At 60.7% G+C, this 23079-nt stretch overlaps 1 protein-coding gene across 2 annotated transcripts; it reads left to right on the forward strand.

The window, feature by feature from the left end:
• Nucleotides 1-10509: 10509 nt before the first annotated feature.
• On the forward strand, nucleotides 10510-22919 carry CHRM1 (cholinergic receptor muscarinic 1). 2 transcript variants are annotated; one of them, XM_045855140.1, is made up of 3 exons: nucleotides 10510-11021; nucleotides 11482-11574; nucleotides 20127-22919. In XM_045855140.1, the coding sequence occupies exon 3, from the start codon at nucleotides 20208-20210 to the stop codon at nucleotides 21588-21590; it is 1383 nt and encodes a 460-aa protein (XP_045711096.1). In that variant the 5' UTR covers nucleotides 10510-11021; nucleotides 11482-11574; nucleotides 20127-20207; the 3' UTR covers nucleotides 21591-22919. The 2 variants fall into 2 exon arrangements, with proteins under 2 accessions (XP_045711096.1, XP_045711098.1); XM_045855142.1 differs by having other exon boundaries at nucleotides 11518-11574.
• The last annotated feature ends 160 nt before the right edge of the window (nucleotides 22920-23079 follow it).

Below are 23079 nucleotides of genomic sequence, written 5' to 3' on the forward strand. Positions count from 1 at the left end.
TAAGTGGAGAGACATTCCACACTCTTGTTTAGAATGAAATAGGATAAAAATGTCCATCCTTGCCCAAGTTAATTTATAGAAATTTCAAAGAGGAGCCCTGACCATATAGCTCAGTTGGTTCGAGCCTTGTCCCAACACCCCTAAGGAGCAGGTCCAATCCCCGGTCAGGGCACACACAAGAAGCAACCAGTAGATGCATTAATAAGTGGGACAACACATCGATGTTTCTCTCTCTCCCTTCCTCTCTCTCTTTTTCCCTCCCTCTCTCCCTCCCTCCCTCATCAATACATTTTTTAAAGAAATTTAAGGAGGGAATAAAGGACAAATGATGGATGATAACGCCATCATCCTATACCTCCAAATGATGGATTATAATCATCATGAACTGAGAATTATAATTCATTCCACCCTCTGTACTTGAGGTTAGAAAAAAAAAATGCAGCGGAAGAGAGAGTAGCTGAGCAGCTCGCACGACCAGGAAAGATCAAAGGTCAGCAGTCAGTCTGAAGGCCTCACTGGAAATGCAAAGGGACGGGCACAAGACAACAGCTGAGGCAGGCAGGGACCCACCATGCGGGGGTTTACCGGGAGGCCAGACTTCATTCTAGCACAGTGAGACACCACGGGATGGCTTTAAGCATGATATGACCTGGGTTATGGCTTTAAAAAACCACTTTGGCTTCCTCTTACAGAACAGGCTGGGGACAGAGGCCCAAGACCAAGGACAGCAACGGGAAGACCGGTCCGGACCCCACGGAAACAGCACCGCAGCGTTAGTGCCGGCAGCCTTAGCGCCCCAGCGCTGCAGTATCAGCGCTGCAGCATTAGCACCGCAGTCCGGCCACAGCAAGAAATGAAAATGGCCTGGCATGAACTGACGGGCATTGGTTCCAGGAGACTGGATGGCTGGGATGGGGAAACATGGGGGAGGACCCAACTCGGGGCTAGAAATGAAGAGTTCCTCGCCCTTGACCTTTTAGACATCCAGGTGGAAGTGTCAGCGAGGAAGTTGGCTATACAGCCTGGAGTTCAGAGGAGAGGCTGCTTGGGGACTCACTGACAATCATACAGCAGGTTCAAATCGGGGCTGGAACCCACGCTTCCTGGCTCCAAAACCATTTGCTCCCCACTTTCCTTTCAGCCAAGGTCAACACCAGCCTTGGGCACTGCAGTGGGGAATGTGAAAAGGAACTGCAACAGCCGCAGGCACAGTTGGGGTTGCCGCAACCCCCCAGCCTCACCCAAGTTCTCCTCCCCTCCAGGCAGAGGGGCGTGGCCATGACAACAGCCTTGGGTACCACAGGCGGCAGCCTAAGCCCATTAGTGGCCAGGACCGCAGAGTTCTACCCCTCCCTGCCTCTCTGCATCTACAGAGTGGCCCCTGTGGCTGCCACCCTCTTCCTGCCGGAGACCCAGGGCCAACCACGGCCCAGCACAATTCAGGATGTGGAGATAAGGCAGGCCACACCCTCCCCTCCCCTCCCCTCCCTCAGAGGTACAAGAAGCTCCCATCTCCTTGCTCCAGCCTCCTTTGACAAAAGAAGACCAGGCCTAGGGGAGAGAGCAAGGACTTACCTAGGGTCATTCGGCGGCACTCTAGCGGAGCCAAGGCCAGAACGCAGGTCTCTGGGGTCCCGGGCCTCCTGGGTCCTGTTCTCACACGTAGGCTGAGTCCCCCTGAATCCTTTCTGAGACTCTCGGCTCTTAAAAACAGTGGGCAGTTTGGAATATCAAGTGGGACAGCTGAGCACAAGTGTTTAAAAAAACCAACTCGACTCAAACCCTGCTCATCCTTCCCCTGTAGATGGAAAAGGAAACTGGGGCAGGAGCAGCAGATGGTTGTCGCGCTCCAGGCCCCCGAGGACTGAGAGAGGGCAGAGAGCAGAGGAGGCGCCCCTGCACCTCCTGCATATACACGCTAAGCAGCAACGGAGAAACGGCAGCCAGGGGAGGACAGAAGCCACCTCTGTGGGACCTGTGGTTGCAGAGAAACACTTCCCCTACGGCCCCCCACTCCTAGCCGGCTCACTCATTAAAGTAACTTTGCCCAACTTCTCCCACTGTTCCCCTCTGGCCCAAACACAGTGCCCACTGCACATCAGCCAACCCTCCAACCCCAAAATTATCCAGTGACCCCTCATGGAGAAAATCCAAGTGCAACTACAACTGAGACGCATTTCACAGGTTGCAAGTTACAAGGTCAGTATTTTAAAAGAACCGCATTTCTGGCTCACGTGATTGAGCATCGTCCTGCAAAGCAAAAGGTTTCTGGTTCGATTCCTGGTGGGGACACAAGCCTGGGTTGAGGGATGGTCCCTGGCTGGGGAACATGCAAGAGGCAACCAATTGATGTTTCTCTCTCACAAGGATGCTTCTCTCCCTCTCTTTCTCCCTCTTTTCCCCTGTGTCTAAAAAATAAATAAGATCTTTAAAAGAGTTGCACTTGTATATATTGGCAATAAGCTACTAGAAATAAACATTTAAAAGACAATAACATTCACAGCAGCATCAGAAATGGAAATATACAGAGACAATAAAAAGGTCAGTGGTAGCCTGGCTGGTGTAGCTCAGTGGATTGAGCACGGGCTGTGAACCAAAGTGTCTCAGGTTCGATTCCCAGTCAGGGTACATGCCTGGGTTGCAGGCCATGACCCCCAGCAACCGCACATTGATGTTTCTCTCTCTCTCTCTCTCTCTTTCTCCCTCCCTTCCCTCTCTAAAAAATAAATAAATAAAATCTTTTAAAAATTAAAAAAAAAACAAAGATCAGTGGTTGCCCTGGCCAGTGTGGTTCAGGTGGTTGGAGTGGTGTCCAGTAAACCAAAGGGTTGCAGGTTCAATCCCCAGTCAGGCTGCACTGGAGGCAACCAACAGATGTTTCTCTCTATATATCATCTCTCTCTCTCTCTCCCACCCTCTCTCTCGCTCTCTCTCGCTCTCGCTCTCTATCCGCCTTCCTCCCTCTATAAGAGCAATGAAAAAAAAAGTTCACAGATAAAAAAAAAAAAAAAGATCAGCCCTGGCTGGTGTGTCTCAGTGGATTGAGTGCCAGCCTCTGAACCAAAGGGTCCCTGGTTCGATTCCCAGTCAGGGCACATACCTGACTTGCGGGCCATGTCTCCAGTTGGGAGCACATGAGAGGCAACCACACATTGATGTTTCTCTCCCTCTCTTTCTCTCTCCCTTTCCCTCTCTCTAAAAATAATAGATAAAATCTTTTTTTTTAATTTTATTTTCTTTTTTTTTTAAGATTTTATTTATTTAGTTTTAGAGAGGGAAGGGAAGGAGAAAGAGAGAGAGAGAAACATCAATGTGCGGTTGCTGGGGATCATGGCCTGCAACCCAGTCATGTGCCCTGACTGGGAATCGAACCTGCGACACTTTGGTTCGCAGCCCATGCTCAATCCACTGAGCTACACCAGCCAGGGCTAGATAAAATCTTAAAAAAAAAAAAAAAGATCAGTGGTTGCCAGAGGTTCAGAGAGAGCGAGGAAGGATATCCCAGTGTCCTGCTCTCTGTTTCTAGATCCGCTCTCCATCCCTGCCCTTGGCCTTGGCCCTGCACCCCATTCTGTCAGCCCATCTTCAAAGAACATCAGAGACGGGAGAGACCTTTGGGACCATCTAGTCCATCTCCAAGTCTAACCCCGCCCAGTTTATAGATGGGTAGACTGAGGCCGGGAGTGAGGCCATGGCTCCTTTTCTCCCACAAGGTTCTAGACTGGGCCTCCTGGTTGACTCAGACAGCCTGGTGCCCGGGTGTGCTCCCCGCCTCTGGAACCAGGTCGTCCTCTCCAGCCAGGCCCACATGCTCCCACGGAGCCCGTTCTCCCTGGCCGCCCCCCTCTCTCTCTCTTCACCGTTTGTCCTGTTTCAGAAGTCCACGGGCTGTCCTCTGCCCTGGTACCTTTCCCCAGAACATCTCCTCTCTTCAACCAGCTCATCAACCCCACGGCTTCTGAGCTCTGGTTCTGCCCCGCCCCCCTCCCTCCGCAGTGCCGATCAGATCACAGCGCTGAGCACAGACTCCAGACTGTGCCCTCAGGGTGGGACTCCGATATCAATCTGGAGGAAGGAGGACATGCCATAGGCTGCACTGTGTGGTTGTTAAACAGTCACTACTGACTAATGGAAAGCTCTGGAAGCCTAACCCTGAAGTACAGGCCAAGGAAACAAAGGAAGGCTGGGCTGGGGCCGGGTTTTTCTCCCTGCCTTCCCCCACCCCAGGTGCTCTGCAGAGTCACTTCACCAGCTGTTGGTGGCAGGACCGCTAGCGCAGGCCAGGCACGTGCCCCTGGGAGAGGTCCGCAAGCTGGGAGACACAGAGGTGCAGACTCACCCCGAGAGGGAGGCAGTTTGAGACCCAAGCAGGGCTGCTTCCCACGGTCCCAAACCGAGACCCAGTCTGCCCGCCTGCCTGCCTCCCTGCACTGGCGCCATCTTCTTCTGGGACGTCGCCATTCAGGAAAGCGCTTTCTCCTCTTAATGTCCACCCAGCCCCTCCATTTCTGAGCCTCCCGTCCTCCGTGGAAAGGGCAAGTAGGGCAGGGAAAGTCAGTCCCCGCCCCTGGAGACACACAGGCTGTGTCCGCTGGCCGTTGGCTGCGCACAGCCCCTTCTCTGACTCTTCTGGGGGCTCCAAGTTCAGGCACACCCCTGGCGGCCCTGGGGAGAGTCACTGCTAGCCCGCAGGCGCCGGCACCGCCCCCTCCCCCCACCCCCGCCCCCTGCCCCCGCCTCAGCCTCGGAGCACCGGCCCTAACTCGATTGTGCACAGTTAATCTAGCGAGTGGCGGGCAGAGTAAACAGGCGGCCTCCGAGGTCCGCTCCGACTCATCAGTCCCTGCCCTGGTCAGGCTGGCAGGCGGCGCCAAGGGGGCCGGCGGGCCGGGGAGCAGGCCTTAGACCCAAGTAGAAAGTCTGATTACCAGCCCCCACCCCTGCAGTCCAGCTATGGAGGCTGGGGCAGGGCGGCATTGTGAATACGCTGAAGCTGAGGCTCCGCGGGCCTTTCGGACAGGGGCCAAAGCCGCGATCTGGAGTCAACGGGCCTGGCTCTGGCGCCTCCTAGCGGCGCAACCTTGGACAGACTACTGAACCTCTCGGGACCCTAATCTCTTACTCTATAAACTAGGGGTAGTAATCCTCCCTCCTTCGACGGATCATTACAAAAAATAAGTTAGTTAAAACATGTTTCCAGCACGTAGTCGAAGCTACGTGGTGGTTAAAGAAGGGAGACAGCACACACTTGCCAAGCCAATTCCCAGGACACTCCTCCCTCTCATAACCGACCCAGAGGGCTCTCAGCTAATTAGGCTCCAACCCGGAGGGGTGGGGGGGTCAATATCCTCAAACTGTGAAAGAGTCAAGAGGGCTGGCCCTAACCTCTCTGGGCCTCCGTTTCCTATCTGGGAAATGGGTACCACCGCTGTGCCTACATCATGAGCTGTTCCGAGGATTGAACGAGGAAGCGCAGGTACAGAGCCTCTGAATGCGGTAGCCGGGAGTCAGCGCTCGGCGAAGGGCAGCCACCTCCTATTTCTTCTGAAAGTCAGCTCCGCGCCATCCTTGACCCACCCCTGCCAAAGAAAGACCTGCACTGCAAGGCACAGTAAGGCGTGAGGGAGGAACATGTAGTATTATTCTTTTTTTATTTTATTTATTTTTAGAGAGAAAGGAAGACATGTGTCTGACAGGGAATCGAACTGCCAACCCTTTGGTTCGCAGCCCGTGCCCAATCCACTGAGCTACATTAGGCCGTTACAGTATAATGACACTCCAGGCCTGGAGTATTATTCTTGTATCTGCGAAGGAAAAGGGGCGCTGCGCACCAGCACACCCCAGGCCCGGGCACCTGGCCCCCAGCCCCCCTCTTCTGGGCGCGGAGCTGGGCGGCCGCTAGGGGGCAGCACGGCGGCGGCAGGCGCCGAGTGCGGTAGGTACCGCTGGGACGTCCGCGAACTGCCCCGCGGACCACCGAGAGCAGAGGCTCGGATGTTCCCGACCTGGCAGTCGGGAAGGGTGAGGGCCAGCCCCCTGGCCACCCACGGACTTACTGCGCCTGGCCGGGGCGAGGGTCTCGCCGAGAGGTGTCTGGGAGAGACACCGGGCTTAGGCTCCGCCCGCCCGGCCCGGTCCCACTGTTCGCCATCGTGGGCTCGCAGCTTCTGTGTCACCTCGGTGGGGGCTCGAGGACAAGGCGCACCCGCCCGTGGGACTCGGGGGGAGGAAGGTTACGAGGAAAGGAAGCAAACCGAGCGGGTCTGGAGTCAGGGGGCCCCGAAATCGAGCCTGCCTGCCCAGGGCTCTCCTTGGGCGCGCAGACCTGGATATGGAGCTAGAGGACTGGGTGGGGGTGTGGGGGGAGCCTCGGGACGCGGCCCGAAGTTCCCTCGCGAAGCGCCTTCCACCCCTGCGGCTTCCCTGCAGCAGCCTCTCGTTGGGCCTAGGGCTGGGCCTGGGCGCGCACTCTGCGTGGCGGAAAACTTGGGGACCCGATGTCCAGTGACCCAAGCAAAACAAAGTCGACGCCGTCAATCAGACTTTTCGGGCTGTTCTTGGCTGTACAGGTGTGAGCGGGAAGCACCTGCCGCCAGAGCACAGAAGAAAGCGACCCTTCCCCACTCCCGGTCGCTGGTCCACGGTGCGCCCAGCTCCTAGGCGGCAGGCGACCTGGACTCCGGGATCCCGCCGCCTTAGAGCGGACAGAAGACGCTCAGGGACTCCCTGTGGGCACGCAGCTCTGCGTTGAGGCCGGTCCCAGCGTCCGAGATGGGACTGAGCGTTCACCACCCCCGCCCCACCTGGGCGCCGCGAAACTCAGCGGAGTCGCCCGTCCCGGCTGTAAGAACCCCGGAGCGCTCGGTCCCCGGCCAGGCCGGGGCGAGGCGCCAAGCTCCAGGCCTCCCTAAACCCCACTTTCTTCAGGGTGGGGGAGGGGCTGCCCCTGGGCCCTCCGCCTGCCCCCAGGCTCCCAGCCCAGAGCCCTCAGGGAGGTAGAGCGCCCGGTTCGTGGAGAGGGAAGATTTCGACGAGGCCTTGATTTCCGAACCACATTCAGGAAATCCAATTTCCTGTCCCGAGATGGTGCTTTAGTTGTGGCCACTTTCGCCGCTGCTCTCCGGCGGTGGGAACACCAGCAGCCCTTACTAGGCCGCCTGTATCCACAGCCCCAACCCCCAAGGATTGTAGCATTCTTTTAAATCCGGGAATTAGTCTCTCTCTCGGGACCCCGCCGTCGGAGTGGGGAGGAGGATCGAGGCTGGGGGCCCAAAGCGATGGGGGAAAGGCGAGCAAGGAGGGGCGCCCTCTGGACGACCAGCTGCCTCCTTCCCTGGCTCTCAGTGGAGGTCACCTGGACGGCAGGCGAGAACACCAAGCCACGCCCCTCCCCGCGGCACGGAGGGCCAACCAGCGCGGCTTCGCAGGTCTGGTGGGGGCGAGGAAGATCGCCCGCCTCGGCCTCCGTCTCCCAGGGCTGAAGAAGCAGCACTGAGAAGCGGCGAGATTATCCGGGCTTGACCCTGGGGACGTGGGCGCAAGCAAAGGGTGAGCGTTTGAACTGAGGGGCCGCGAGCTCACAGCATGGCGGTGCGCCCACCCCTTCCTTCACCCTTTCGCGGCCTTCAGCCAGAGCCCCGCTTTAAAAGTGCTGTTCCAGGGGTCTCTGCCGTCCTGGGACTGCAGGCTGGACCCCGGCGCCAGGATGGCGTCAGGCTCACCCACCGTGCCCTGTGGGGAGCCCCGGATGCGCGCTGTCTGTGAAGGTACTCATCTGTAAAATGGGAATAATGATAATAACAATAATACCTCCCTCAGAGAGTTGTAGTGAGAAACAAACCAGTTCATGAATTTAGAGTGTGTTCGCAGCGCCTGGCCCATAGTTAAGTGGTCAGTGCGAGCTATAAATAACAATAATGGCTTTCACTCGCAGCAAACGCCTGCCCGGGGCCACGTTTCACATGCAAAACGAATCAGCCAACAGCGCCGTCAGAAAGATGTCTCCAACTCCCACGACACTGACGGAGAAACTGACGAAGAAACTGAGACCTAGACACCTCGAGAGGGCCACCACCTTGCTCAGGGCGGCTCAGCTGGGAAGCGATAGCACCGGGTTCGCACCCAGCGCAGCTTCTCCCCATCCCGTCCACGGCGCCCATGGGGAGGAGGCTGCGAGAGGGGCCCAGCCGCGCAGGGACGACCCCGCGCTCCCTCAGCGGCCTCGAGGGGTGAATCCTTCTCGGAGTGACCAAAAATAGCAAACGGCAGGCTCGGAGACCCATGTGTGCCGCCCCAACGCGGTCCCACTGGGCCAGACAAGACCGGACTGGCTGAGGTCAGGCCGGGCCGCTGCCCGGCGGCTGGGGGGGTCGCACGGTGGGGGCGGGGAACGGACCCCCACGTGCGCCTCCTGCCGCTGTTTTGCGAAGCCCTTTGTCGCGAGCAGCCGCGTTCGTGCCGCACTCGGCGGCTTAAAATAAAGACAATGTTCCCAGCCTCCCTGTGGCTAAATCGGGCGCGGGTGCGGGGGCGGTGAGAGAGCTGGGTGGGAGCGCTGCTCCGGGTCCTACCTCCCTTCTCCCTTCCTACCTCAGTTTCCCCATCTGGTCCTGGGACCTAGCCACGGAGGCCTGGGCAGAGCAGGCATGGGGGTGGGGGTGGGGGTGGGGTGAGGAGGGGTGGGGGCGGGGCAGGGGGGGACATGGGGCGCGTTATTGCCCTGCCTCCGTGGGCCGCACCGCCTTGAAGAGGAAATCGCTTGGGACAGAGAGGGGCACCCCGGGGAGGCAGGGGGAAGCTGGACACCCTCCTCTCCCGCCTACAAAATAAGTGTTTTTATTTCGACAGGGACGTGTGCAGAGGCGGTGGGAGAAGAGAAGAGGGAGACCAAGGAGACTGGGGGGAGGGGGCAAACAAGAGAAAGCCTGATTCAGACTCGGAAATGGATGTTGAGCTTGGAGGCCTAACACCCCCACACTCGGCCACGTGTGCGCGCACAAGTGTCCGCAGCCCCACCGCGCCCTGGAGCCGCAGCCACACACCAGGACCGCCCAGCAGGGGGCAGTCTGAGTCCGAGCCCAGGGGCAGGGACTGGCCAAGTTCCAACCCACCCCTGACCCGCCGGCTCATCAGGGATGGGAGCCCGTGCTCCGATGCCTCTCCGAGCGGCACTATCTCCTCGACCCCAGGGGGGGGCGGTGGACTGGGGTGCTTGCTCGAGCCTCGGCAGCCTTTGAGAAGCGAGGACGCCCCCACATGCACTCGCCACGTGTGCCTCCCATGGCTGCTGGCCAAGCCCCAGGAACTCCAGTTCCGCTCCACCTGGTTCCACTGGCGACTGGGCTCCAGCCCCAGGTTACCGGCAGGCATGCTTGGTAGCGGGAAAGTGGTGGGGCAGGTCCCAAGCCCTGACGACTCCAGAGCCCTGAGCCCAGAGCCAAGGGACCTTCATCAAACACTCGCCCACCACAGATTAGTCATGCTTCTGCTCTTTCGTTTCCTCATCCACACAATGGGGACAATAGATGACCCTGCTGCTGCCTTCCCCCCAGGGCTGCAGCACAGCCCGGTGGGGCAGAGCCCCCGGCAGCCTGGCCGTAGTAGCCGCCCCTCTGTCCTTCGTGGTCTGCTCCCCAGGAGGCCTCCAGGGCCAGGTGAGAGCAGCGCAGGACCCAAGGCTCTATGGCAAAAGGCCCCCCGGGGGTTCTGTCTCTGAGGAAACTCAACACAGAAATCCAAACTGAGGGGCAGGGGGGGTGGTGTGCTGGCCAGGTGGTGGGGCCGAGGTGAGGAGGAAGGGCAGGTTTGTCACTTCCCAGGTGCACACCTGTGAACCTCAGGTGGGCGTCAGGGGAGACGGTTTGACAAGCTGGGAGGAGAGCTGTCTGTCTGTCTGTCTCCCAAGTGGAAGCTGGGGGTGGAGCCGGCAGAGAGATGGAGGCCGCCTCGCTTGTCAGAATTAACAAGCCCCACCGCGCGGCGGCACTCAGACACACGCCAAACGCAGACACGCGTGCACACACACGCATCCTGGCTTCAGACCAACAGGTTGACACCTGTATTTGCAAAGGCTGCGCGGTGGCGTGCGTCCTCGGGGGCACACGTGTGCGGGGCACTCAGCGTGGCTTGGAGCAGGCACACAGCCCCCCCCACCCACCCACACCCATCCCCGCAAACCAGACGCCCGTGCGCCCTCGCACCGGGCTGTGCAGCGGGGACAAACACAGAAGCACACACAGCCCGGCAGGCACGCGGGCACGTCCGCTCGGCCCCGGGGTGGGCGCGCCAGCCCTCTGGGTCCGTTCCAAGTCGGAGCCTCTCACGTGAGGCTCAATGTGTCATTTCCAAACAGAAGGAACCTGGCTCCTTCGCAGCAGGGAGAAGAACAGGGTGTGGGGCTGGGTGGGTGGGAGGGTGGGTGGGCGTGTGGGCGTGTGGGGGGCGGGGGCGGAGCGTGTGTGAGGGAAGGAGGCCTGTGAGTCCCCGGGAGCATGTGTCGGCCCCGGTGCGCTCGGGCTGGGGGCTCCGAGGTGGGGTGGGGGAAGGAGCCCGAGGAAACAGAGTGTGCTTTTGTGAGGGTGTGTGTGCGCGCCGCTGAGTCTGTGTGCAGTGGGCGTGGGTGTTTGTCTCCCTGTATCCGCCTTCTCTCGCTCTGGACTTTTAGCCTTCCTGGGCTCATCTTCCTGATGGCTGGCCCCCTCCCTCCCGGAGCTCAAGTTGGGGGCCCTGGTGGAGGAGGGGGGCATGCTCCAGGACCCAGTCCAACCCCAGACATTGCCTGAGGCTTCCCTCCAGCTCCCCTCCCTTCCTTTTCTCCCTCCCTCTCTTTCTCTTCCTCCCTCCCCCCCCCCAGGCTGGCGTGCCAGGGGGTGGGACATGCCAATCACTGGCTGTGCCTCTCCGGCTGCCAGCACAGGACGCAGCTACCCCCCGGGAGCCAGGTGTTTGGGTCCCTGGAGCCACCGCCAGCCCCCAGGACGCAGTGGGGTGGAGGACCCTACAGACCCCTCTCCGGCCCCATGGTGAGTACATTTGGAAGGGTTTGGGAGGGGCTCCACCGAGGTGGGGGCTGGAGAAGCTGGGTCCTGGGATCAGGGCAGGGACCGGACTACAAGGAAATGAGGATGGACCCCCAAAGAGAAGAGGGGGCTGGGGAGGGGGCTAGAGGCAGAGGGGGCTCCGCAGCGTCAGACCCTGGCTCCTCCAAACACCCTATCCCCTGGCCGTGCGTGGATACACCTGATGGGGTTTTTTTTTGGCGGGGGGGTCAACTGGCAGAGGAGATGGAGACCCCCTTAGGAAACTGGACCGGGAGCCCAGCAGGGATCGGGCGGCCACGCAGCAGGCGCAGCCCCCGGAACCCCAGGGACGGAGTGGGAAGGGCAGGGGGCCAGCAGGCAGCGCTTGCCGTCTCGCGTCCTGGGGGAGGTTGACCCCCACCATTGGGGTGCCAGTCCCAGAACCCCTCCTCTCCTCCCTCAGGGAATTCTGAATCCCACCACCCCCATCCACCTTCAGCCCCCCCAAGATGGACTGAACCAGGCTGCTGGCCAGATGGACAAGCTGGATGCCAAGGTGGGTGTTGGGCCAGAAGCCAGCAGGAGAATGGGCCAAGAGCCCCAGGGCTCTCTGGGGACAAATGGCACATGGACGGCCACACTTGTCCAGGGACATGGTGCCAACATGTGCAGGGGCCCAGAGGGTGCTCCCTGTGTTCTCAGTGCCCTGGGCTGCCCCGGGGCAGGTCTCAGTCCTAAGGCACCAGTGCCAGGTGCCCCCAGGCTCCACGGTGCGGGAACGGGCTGGGAGCCTCAAGCCCCGATCTTTGCAGAGTTGCCCGTTCCCGGGCTGGCAGCTGGGGAGGGCTGGTCAGCTGTCACCAGGTCCTCCAGACCATGCTGCTGAGGTGTGATCAGTGCCGGTGGACAGGGGAGCACCCCTTCCCACAAAACGTACCTGCAGCTCCACCCAGACTGACCCGGGCCCTGGCCAGCTGGCCGGAAGGAGTCAGAGTGTCTCCTGCACCCGGACGGACTCCTGTCCCGGGGTCATCAGCGGCTCACCGAGCTCTCAGCAGAGAGCTAGTTCTCCGCCCCCTGGCCTCGGCCGCTGGGCAGGCCGCGATCACCAGTGTGATAGTGAAGGCTCGGGGGGAGGTGGGGAGACGGGGCTACCGGAGACACGACTCGTGGCTCCGGGGTTGGCCCTGGAGGTCTGAGAGCGGAACCCAAAGCCGAAAGAGGGGTTAGGCAGAGGTCAGGTCACACCTAGAAAGGAACCTCCCCGTCAATCAGGTGGAGAGACCGAGGCTGAAACGGGGAAAGGGACATGTTCGTGGTCCCAGAAGGGATGATTAGGGGTCCAGGTGGGGCTTGGACCCCATTCTCTTCGCCCTCAGGGCAGCACGCCCACCTGCCTGAGCAGGACGGCGGGGCCGGGGAGCAGCGAGCCCTGGGAGGCAGGGGCTCGGGCTCCGGCGGGTGGCGGGTGGGGAGAGGTGGGTGACTATCTCACTGGGTTGCTGCTCCGCTGCTGCGATGCCATGGTGATGCCTAGAAGGATGGGGGAGGGAGGGAGAGAGAAGAAAGGAAGTGGGGATGGGAGCGCAGGAGGGAAGAGCAGGGGGCGAGCGGAGAGGGGCAGGAGGGCGCAGCGCTTCTGACGCAGCCCCCGGAACGCGGGGCCCAGGGCCCAGCCTGCTCGCCGCCCGGCCCTGGCGTGGTCTGGCTGAAGCGAGGCTGCCCGTGAAAGTCCACCCACACTGAGGGCATGTGGCCGTGGAGCCGGGGCTGGGCTCCTCTCCTGGCTCAGCCGTGCATGTGTGAGCATCTAACTCAAGAGCTGCACCCTGCCCCGCAGACCCTACCCCCCAGGGCTAGATGGTGCTTCCCCGGGAGACTGCTGAGCCTGAAAATGCGATACATTGTATCTGCTTGCCCCCTGGAGTCCAAGGCCAGGCATCAGAGGTGGAAGTCTGGTGTACCTTTAATGGGTCTAGAGCCACCTTCAGAGGAAAGTTAAGCCAGGGGGAGAAAGCCCCCTCTGCCCACCTGGCCCCAGCAGAAGGGACAGGTCCCTGCCCATGTGAGGTCCCAGCTGCCCGGCTGCACAGCCCCCACCTTTACCTCCTTCTCCCCAGTATTGCCCATTCCTTCTAGCCTGGGTTCTGCAGGCCCCCGGGCCCAGAATCACAAGATGGCTTCACTCCTCCTCCTCCTCCTTGAATCTTTCGCCAGCACCACCTCATGCTCTCTGCCTCCCCTTCTCCACGCCTTGGCCAGTGGTCAGGGTCCCGAGACCCCAGTGTTCAGGAACCCCACTGCCAGCCATCTCTCCCAGCCCCCCACCCCCACCCCACCCAGGGCTCCCTCCCCTCCCCTTGCCTCTCACCATCCAGAGCCACAGCCCCGGGGGATCTGTCCAGGGCGCTGGCGGTCAATAGTCTGGCCTGCCCTGCCAGAGGCTCTGACCTCATCCCTTAACTGTTTGAGTCCAGGGTGACTCCTTCCTCCCCTGCACCAGCAGGCGCCTCCCCGCCTGTCTTGTGCCCTCGCTGCCCCTCGGGCGGCAGGAGAAGCAGGTCCCCAGAAGACAATGCCGGGGGTTGTTCCCCTGGGCTCGCAAGCTAGGCAGGGCCTCACCCCAGGCGCAGGGACCTGGCAGGTGAGGAACGAGGAAGGAGGGTGGGGGGTGGACAGAGGGACCATGCTCTTGAGTTGGTCCCGACGACCCCTGCGGGCAGCGGGCTCATCCTCATGCCCCTGGGCCGGAAGCCAAGCAGGACGAGGCCACGGATACAGTCGTGCGTTTATCCCACGAACCTTTCCTGAGCAGCTACTGTGTGCCGGGCCCTGGGCTGAAGCAGTGCCTGGGGCAGACGCAGCCCCCACCCTGCCTCTCAGAGAGCCACGGCGAGGCCTCCCCCTCCTGCCGCACTGTCACCACGTATCACACGGACAGACGGCAGGCCCCGTCACGCACGCGCAAGCCAGGTCCTGAAAGAAGGACTCACTCCTCGCTGTTGGCTGACTTCACACACGAGGGTTTGGTCAGGCTTGTGCAGGTGGACCGGGGGGCTGTTGAGCCCCCCACCCCCACAAGAGCAGTTTAGGGTGGGGATCCAAGAGGCTCGTCTCGGACACAGGCTGCCTGGGTCCAAATCCTGGTGGCGTCGCTGAGGAACTCTAGGCAAGGCCCTCAGAGGCTTAGAGACCCTCGAGCAAACTGCCCCTTTGGCAAATTGAGGGTAATAGAACCTACTTGGCAAGGAATTATAATGGGTCAGTTAAATGATGTGTATAATGCGGCGTGGCCAGGTGGCTCAGTGGGTTGGAGCGTCGTCCTGTACACCCAAAGTCTGCAGGTTCGGTGCCCAGTCAGGGCACGTAGGGGAGGCAACTGACCAGTGTCTGTCTGTCTGGTCTGTCTGTTTCTCTCTCTCTCTCTCTTTCCCCCTTCCCTCCCTCCCTTCCTCTCTCTATAAAAGCAATAAAACATATCCTTGGGTAAGCATTAATAATAATAATGTACATAATGCTTACAGCCATGTCCAGTATATTGTAAGCAGTCAGTAAATACCACTGGCTATGATAATAATGTTATTAACCCCGGCCAGGTAGCTCAGTTGGTTAGAGCATCATTCCAATAAGCCAAGGTTGTGAGTTCAAGTCCCGGCCAGGGCACCTGCCATATAAGAGCCGACCAACGAATGCATAAATAAGTAGAACAACAAATCAATGTTTCTCTCTCCCCCTTTCTAAAATCAATAAAATAATATTAATGTCAGTCATTAAAAGCTCCCCAAAACTTTCATCAGGAGGCCATCGTCCTGGAGAGAAAAGCCCTTCCCCGTTTCCTTGCCACCTTCCTGTACCCCAGAAGTGACACCCTCAGAGGATGAGTCGCAATCCATCCCCGAAAAGTGACAGACTCACCCCCCACCCAGCACTTCTTGTTCTTACCCAGGAGAGCACACACCCTCACCCACAGACACGCACCCCCTAGAGAGCCGTCCAGCGAGACAAGGGTAGGGTCGGGGCCTAAAGCTGGGCAGAGGCAGGGCCAAGGACTCCCTGGGGGAGTCCGCGCCCCGGCCCCTGCACCCACTCTCCCCGCGTGGATGCTGCACAGAATACGGCAGGCAAACAGCCTCCAGCCTCCCTTTCATTCTCAACCAGGTGACTGACTCCAAGCCCCTCCTTTTCAGAAATCCTAGGGCTGCCGAACCCTGGCACCCTGACTCTCCGCCCAGAGCGCCAACCCCCAACACAGCCAGCCACCGTCACAGGAAGCCCCGTCCTCTCCTGGCTGTCACCTGGCCACCCCGCGGCCGCCTTGAATAGGCAGAGGACTGCCCCCAGCCCAGGGTCACGGGGACGCGCCCAGGACCACGCAGCAGAGACCAGAGCAGAAACCTCCTCCTGAGCAAATCACAGCCCCAGAGAGGTCTGGGGGAGGACCTGCTTGCTCCTGATGGAGGAGGAAAGGCAGGGTCTTTGACAGCTGCCCTGAGTGGCGTCCCAGGGGCTCAGAAGCTGCAGGGGCAGCAAGAATCAGGGTCCGGTTCCCCAGAACCTCTACTCTTCTCCTGCCCCCCTTTACTTCAGATGGGAGGCCTTAGGCCGTGCAGCTCATAGGCTGGCCCAGTAGGAAGAACTCAGACCTCGGAGCCACAGGTCTGGGCGGAGTCCCAGCTCCCCTGCTTCCTGTGAGAGACCATGGGGGAGTCATTCAGCCACGCCCCCAGGGTCTTCAGCTATAAAACGGAGCATGGATGGCAGGGAGGGGGTTGCAGGATGGGGGGTAGTATACGGGGACTAAATGGTCATGGAAAGAAATGCAATAAAAAAAATAAATAAAACAAAAAGAGCTAAGAGCCCCCCCTCCTGCATTGAGGGAAATTAGATTTTACCGTAGATTAAGGGAAATAATATCATATACCAAGTGCCTAGCATGGAGGAGGTGACTCATTCTGGTATTTAACAATTTAAAATGAGAAGGTTAGCCCTGGCCAGTGTGGCTCAGTTTGTTGGAGCGCTGTCCTGCAAACTGAAAGGTTGAGGGTTCAGTCTCCGGTCAGGGCTCATAGGAGAGGCAACCAATCACTGTTTCTCGCTCACCTCCGTGTTTCTCTTCCTCTCTCTCCCACTTCTTTCCCCTCTCTCTAAAACCAGTAAGCATGTCCTTGGGTTAGGATTTTTTTTTTTTATTAAAAAGGCACCAGCGTTGATTTCATTTTTTTTTTTAAGATTTATTTATTTTTAGAGAGGGAAGGGAGGGAGAAAAAGAGAGAGAGAAACATCAATGTTCAGTTGCTGGGGGCCGTGGCTTGCAACCCAGGCATGTGCCCTGACTGGGAATTGAACCTGCAATGCCTGGTCCACAGCCCGTGTTCAATCCACTGAGCTATGCCAGCCAGGGCAGGATATTTTTTTAAATGAGGAAGTTGGAAGAGGCTTCCAGCCTCCTCACTTCCAAGGACCCCTTCTTCTCTCGGGTCCCCCTTCTGAAGCCTTTTTTTTTTATTCATCGAAGCCATAGCTGGTTTCCAGCGAGAGCCTGGCAGCGGTCACCATGGGCAGCGGCTGCTGCCGCGTTGCCACCGAAAGGTCACTCGCGGCCGGGCTGAGAGCACACGTGAGCCGCCAGCTTCTGCGGCCTCAGCTCAGGGACTTGGGGCCTTCCTGTTCAGCATCTTGAGATGTTAGTTGCCAGGTCCTGTAAAATCTTCGCAGACGCCAGGCGGGCCCAGCGGCCCCACCGTAGAGGAGCAGCTCGGGGACCAGAGAGGGGCCGTGCGGGGTCTAAGAGGGAAGGGCCGGGGCCAGGGGGGTGGGGCAGCACATCAGAATGCGGAGTCGGGGATAATAACCGAGGCTTTTCCCTGAGCGTCATTTCAGAGCCAGGCACGTCGGGTAATGTTGTCCCCATCAGCTGGGGGACGCAGGGCAGCTGGGACGGGGAGATTTAAGTGATGGCTGACATCTGCACAGCCAGGAAGGGCAGCGCTGGGGCTCGGAGCCAGGGTCGCCTGCGGTCCACAGCGCTGGAGGCCGGGCGGGCGGGCGGAGTGCGTGAGGCGCTCACCTCAGAGTAAAATTCAAGATAAACACTATAGTAATGTAACGTTTTCAGACCTCCAGCGGCAAACTACAGCCCACGGTTGGGTGGGCCGTCCCTCTGCTTTTGTAACTAAAGTCTCCTCGGCACCGGCACCGGGGCCAGGACTGGGGCCAGGCCGGACAGGGGTGTCTGTGTGAGTGCGGGGTGGGGGCCTGTCTTCGTGTGAAATTTCGTTATGGGTGTTTTGCCTTAATTTCCACTTTCAAGGATTACATTGCACTGTTATTTTCTTGATGGCTGGAGTTTGGGGGCACCTCCTTAAATTCTGCACCCAAGGCGAGTGCCTGACCCCGTCCCAGCCCTGCGGTGGCCGGAGGGCCGGGTGCGGTGGCGGCACGGAATGCTGGGCTCCACACCGAAGGAGGCCCCTGCGGCTGTGAAGGAGCAGGGCCAGCAGGCGCCTCTCCGAAAAAAGCCTTTTCACGGTTTGGCCCAGGTTGCCGCTGGGGGCGACAGAGCTGCCTGGAGGCCCCCCTGGGAGCTGGGGGCTGGGCAGCACCCAATCTAGGAGCCAGGGCACCTGGAGTGACACGACTCCCGCTTCCCCCTTTCCTCTGGGCCTCAGTTGTTCCAGTCGTGCAATGGGCGTCAAACAGCACTGGGTGCAGATCAGAGGGACGGGAGCTGAGCGGAGCATGCTGCCCCGGCTGGCGTCCCCACCCTCGCCCACAGCCTCACCGGGAAGCCCCATCTGGGACATCCCATCCCAGCCTTCCCACCCCCCCAGCCCCCAGCACCTGGCTTTGGCTAAGAAAGGAGGATGCGCCAAAACTCAGGAAGCCCAGTAAATAACGCTGTAGTGTAATACTTCAAAAATTCAAACTGGCAAACTCTGGCCCCGGGGGCCGACCACCAGTTTTTATAGAGCATCACTGGCACGAACGGCTTGGGCTCAAACCCTGCTTCCTAGCTTACTCGTGTCTCTTGGGCAAATTCTTGCTTTTCTCAGCCTCAGTTTCTTCGTCTGTGAAATGGGGAGAAGAGCAACGCCTTGGTCATAGGCTCCCCATTACCATCGCTGTAGTCAGGCTCAGGGGCATCGTGAGCCGCGTCTGGCATGCAGCGAGCGCCACGTCACAGCGACGATCGGTGGCTGCTGCCGCTGTCATGGTGTCAGGCGCTCCGAGGCGCAGGGAGCCCTCAAGGCCCCGTGCGCGCTGGGAGTCATGGGAGCCCCTGAGCCAGGGCCATTCTGGGCCCTTCACGTCTACTGGCTGCTTTAAGCCCCGCCTCAGTTCCTTGACCTGTGAGCTAGGGACTGGTGCGCTCCTCGGTTTTCAGTTGCGGCAACAGAGGCACCGAGCAGTTGCGTTGCCGTTGCCGGCGGAGATCGCGCACGCACCCGGGGGAGGGGCCGCCTGGACTCGGATGCAGACAGTGCGGCTCCAGAGTCCGGGTCCTTCCCCCAGGAGGTTAGACGTGCCCCCTCGTGTGTGGACTGTCCCGGACACACGGGCAGCCACAGTCCTTGCTCGTGGGTCACGCCGCGACCTCTCCATGCCGGGAGCTGCTCTCACTTGCTCATAGCTCAGCACGAGCCATGAAGAGACCTTCAGCCCCACACACTCTGGGTCACATGTGCTCTCCGCTGCCTCACCCCCAAGGCCACCTGTCCCACAGCCACCCTCCCACAGGCATGGCGCTCTAGTCTCTCTGTCACAGACCAGGTTTCCAGGAACACCAGGGCTTGGTGAGCCTTTGCCCAAAATCTCCCCCTTGGACTTTTTCCAACAATACAGCCCCTGAAGCCACAGCCACAGGTAGGAGGAGACCTCACTCTCCTCAATGGACAGGCGGATGCCCGAGGCCCAGCTCAGGAGAGGACCTGCCCAAACACAGCTGCGAGGCCGTGGCTGGGCTGGGCTGGGCTGGGCTGGGCTGGGGCGCCACCCGCCTGGCCGGAAAGTCACTAAGAGTCCTTGCTCTTCCTTTTACCCACACTCAGTGCCTGGGCTGGACTCCAGTTTTAAGAACAATCTGGGGGATCTTCCGTTCTTGCTGCCCCCCACTCAGCTGGAGCCCGGGAACAGAGTGGGGAGACACAGGGGCCTCCCACACCCCATCTGGGGCCAGAGCCCGCGGATCTGGGAGCCGAGTCCCCTGCCCCCACTGCCTGCTTGTACTGCAGACCTCCTGCCACCAGGCACGTCCGGCCCCGCACGGCCCTCCCTGCTGCCCTCACAGAGGCTCCCAGGCAGCTCCACACACTGCCCTCCCCCCCTCTCTCTGTGTACCCCCAGCCCCCCCACACACAGACACACATTCACCCCAAGCACCCCTCTGCTCTCGTCTCTTGCCCCTTCTCTTCTCTGGAGCCACGCCCCGCCTTCTCAGGTCTCCTTATTTGGTGGGATTATCCCCCTGGAGCTCCACGTGCTCAAAGGGAAGGGGAAGTGGGTTCGAATCCTCCTCCTGCCACCCTGCCGCCATGACCAGGCCTCGCAGCCAGGGTTGCCTCAGTAAGCGGGGCTCCTAAGAGACCTTCCTCCGAGAAACGTCCGACAGCGAGGTTCGGTAATTCAATGAGGTGCTTAGCGCTGCGTCTGGCGTGTAGTAACTGCTCAGTAAATGAGAGCTGTAATAAAATTGAGTGAAACGCTTTGAGAATTTGGCAGCGCTGGATACACAAAGCCCAGTCTCCCAACCCTGCCGTGTGACTTAGGCGAGGCAGGAATTAGTAGCAATTTCCCCCCCCCCGCCCCCCCGAGGAGAAGATCGAGGCTCAGAGTCTGAATGGTGAGGCTGGAACGAGGACTCAGATCTCTGGGTTCCGGAGCCGCCCCCCGCCCCCACGCTGCCGGCAAACCCATTCATGGCTGGGGACGTGCGCCGTAAATGACCGCATGCAGACACCAGAGCAGGAAGGGACCAGGCGGTCAGGGAGGGAGACGCTGTCTGGCCTGCAGCTCCAGCAGGGCGGAGGCTGTGGTGTTCCCCGCACCCGCCCCTCCAGGCGGTGCCAGGTCTCCAGCGGCCCCCCCAAAGCCCACGTCCTCTCTTTCCAGGTGATGACCTCCCCTTGAGGAAGCCCCCATCGTGTGACTAGAGCAGGGGGCTGCGCCCTCAGCCCCGCCCGGCCGGCCGCCATGAATACCTCGGCCCCGCCTGCCGTCAGCCCCAACATCACCGTCCTGGCGCCAGGGAAGGGGCCCTGGCAAGTGGCCTTCATTGGCATCACCACGGGCCTCCTGTCACTGGCCACGGTGACAGGCAACCTGCTGGTCCTCATCTCCTTCAAGGTCAACACGGAGCTCAAGACGGTCAACAACTACTTCCTGCTCAGCCTGGCCTGCGCCGACCTCATTATCGGCACCTTCTCCATGAACCTCTACACCACGTACCTGCTCATGGGCCACTGGGCCCTGGGCACACTGGCCTGCGACCTCTGGCTGGCCCTGGACTACGTGGCCAGCAACGCCTCCGTCATGAACCTGCTGCTTATCAGCTTCGACCGCTACTTCTCCGTGACCCGACCCCTGAGCTACCGCGCCAAGCGCACGCCCCGCCGGGCGGCCCTGATGATCGGCCTGGCCTGGATGGTGTCCTTCGTCCTCTGGGCCCCCGCCATCCTCTTCTGGCAGTACCTGGTGGGGGAGCGGACGGTGGGGGCCGGGCAGTGCTACATCCAGTTCCTCTCCCAGCCCATCATCACCTTCGGCACGGCCATGGCCGCCTTCTACCTCCCGGTCACGGTCATGTGCATCCTCTACTGGCGCATCTACCGGGAGACCGAGAACCGGGCCCGCGAGCTGGCGGCTCTGCAGGGCTCCGAGACGGCAGGCAAGGGGGGCGGCAGCAGCAGCAGCTCGGAGCGGTCCCAGCCAGGGGCTGAGGGCTCCGCGGACACCCCCCCGGGGCGCTGCTGTCGCTGCTGCCGGGCCCCCCGGTTGCTGCAGGCCTACAGCTGGAAGGAGGAGGAGGAGGAGGACGAAGGCTCCATGGAGTCCCTCACGTCCTCCGAGGGCGAGGAGCCCGGCTCTGAGGTGGTAATCAAGATGCCCATGGTGGACCCGGAGGCGCAGGCCCCGCCCAAGCAGCCGCCGCGCAGCTCCCCGAACACCGTCAAGAGGCCGACACGGAAGGGCCGCGAGAGAACGGGCAAGAGCCAGAAGCCCCGCGGGAAGGAGCAGCTGGCCAAGCGGAAGACCTTCTCGCTGGTCAAGGAGAAGAAGGCGGCACGGACCCTGAGCGCCATCCTGCTGGCCTTCATCCTCACCTGGACGCCGTACAACATCATGGTGCTGGTGTCCACGTTCTGCAAGGACTGCGTCCCCGAGACCCTGTGGGAGCTGGGCTACTGGCTCTGCTACGTCAACAGCACGGTCAACCCCATGTGCTACGCCCTGTGCAACAAGGCCTTCCGGGACACCTTCCGCCTGCTGCTGCTCTGCCGCTGGGACAAGCGGCGCTGGCGCAAGATCCCCAAGCGCCCTGGCTCCGTGCACCGCACCCCCTCCCGCCAGTGCTGACGGCCCCTCGCCCTCTCCCCTCCACCCCCCGGCCCTGGGAGAGCCCAGAGCCCCGGAAACGGCGGGCCTGGGGCTGTGACCTCAGACCCCGGGCCCTGCTCAGGCCTCTCCAGGCTTCCCAGGCCCCGAGGTCACCTTCCAGGGGAGCCCAGAGAGACCCTGCCAACTTTCTGCACTTTGCTATTCCCAGGCAGGGAGCGAACCTGGGGAACTGGTTTTTCTGTTCCCTGCTGGGTGGGAATGGGCTCTTCACCAGGAAGAAGGCCCCGGAGGAGGATCTGGCCTTTGGATTCCTTGTTTGCTTTTAGACAGGAAGTCTGTCGGGAGCCAGCAGGGCGGCCTGGGGAAAGAGGGTTTACCATTGCTGTCATCCTTGGCCCCCTGGATGGCCTGGATTGGGGTGGGAATGGCGCCCCCTGGGGCCACAGCAAGGAACTGGCACCAAAGGTTGAGAGAAAAGCTTGGCTCAAAGGGACCAGCCCCTGGCTGGGGATCCCCTCCCCCCTCAGGCACAGCCCACTCAGCTGGGCCCCAGGCACACTCTCCAGGACTGTCCAGCCTCCCTACCAATGTCCTCAGAACATCCCTGTGTGGGTCACCCCCAAGGCAAATATCTAAGCCTCAGCAGGACAATGGCACCAGGGGGACCAGCTTGGCTAGTCACACATCGAGCCTTGAGGCAGCAGCAGGACCAGGCCCCAGGTGTCCTGACTGTCCCACCACGTCGTTCCCCTGGAGTGAGGGGCAGGGGCGCCCGCTATCCAGCCTCACACCTGTGTGCCCTGCCCGAGAGAAGCCCTCAGCCCCTCCCCGGCTCCCAGCCGCCACCTGGATAGGTTTGCCCCGTGCAGACCCTGCCAGGCCTCCTGCATGCCGCGTGCCTCTGGGCCGCCCCCCACAGGCCTGGCCGGGCCGACAGGTTCTGCCCTGCGAACTTCCCGGCCCCACCCGTGCATGGCCTCCCAGCCACCCTCACCTCCAGGCCCGCCCTGGCCCCCAGTATTCTTCCCTCCCACCCTCAGCAAGTGCTGAGTCTGTGAATAAAGCCACATAATCAGTGGATGCTAAGGATCCTTCCTCCCTGTGTTTGGACCAAGGCCCTGGTCTTCGGCCAGGGCAGGATGGGGCAGGGAAGGCCCAAGCACTGTGGAAAGCGGGTCACCGCCCTGACGGTGGCCCCAGGAGGGGCAGCACGGAGTGGTTGGATCTACTGAAACCTGTGGGCCCCAGCAGCCCAGTGCTCCCGGCTCAGGTGACAAGGGCTGCAATGGGCAGACCAGGCCACTGGAAAGGGAAAAGCTAAGCTAAATAAACTGCCCCTGCCCGTGGGCCAGCATATGCTCCATCAGCTTTGCCATCTGTGGCTCTTCTGGGGGCCCTGTCACACCCAGCGAGGACGAAACTGGCCCAAAGCCCCGTTTGCAGATGGGGAGACTGAGGCCCAGTGGCCCGGGAGCACTGTCCAAGCTTGCCCCACCAAGCAGCCCCC

This window comes from Phyllostomus hastatus, unplaced genomic scaffold (genome assembly GCF_019186645.2).
Source record: "Phyllostomus hastatus isolate PE091 unplaced genomic scaffold, TTU_PhHast_1.1 phas_scaffold_11, whole genome shotgun sequence".
Taxonomy (NCBI): Eukaryota; Metazoa; Chordata; class Mammalia; order Chiroptera; family Phyllostomidae; genus Phyllostomus; species Phyllostomus hastatus.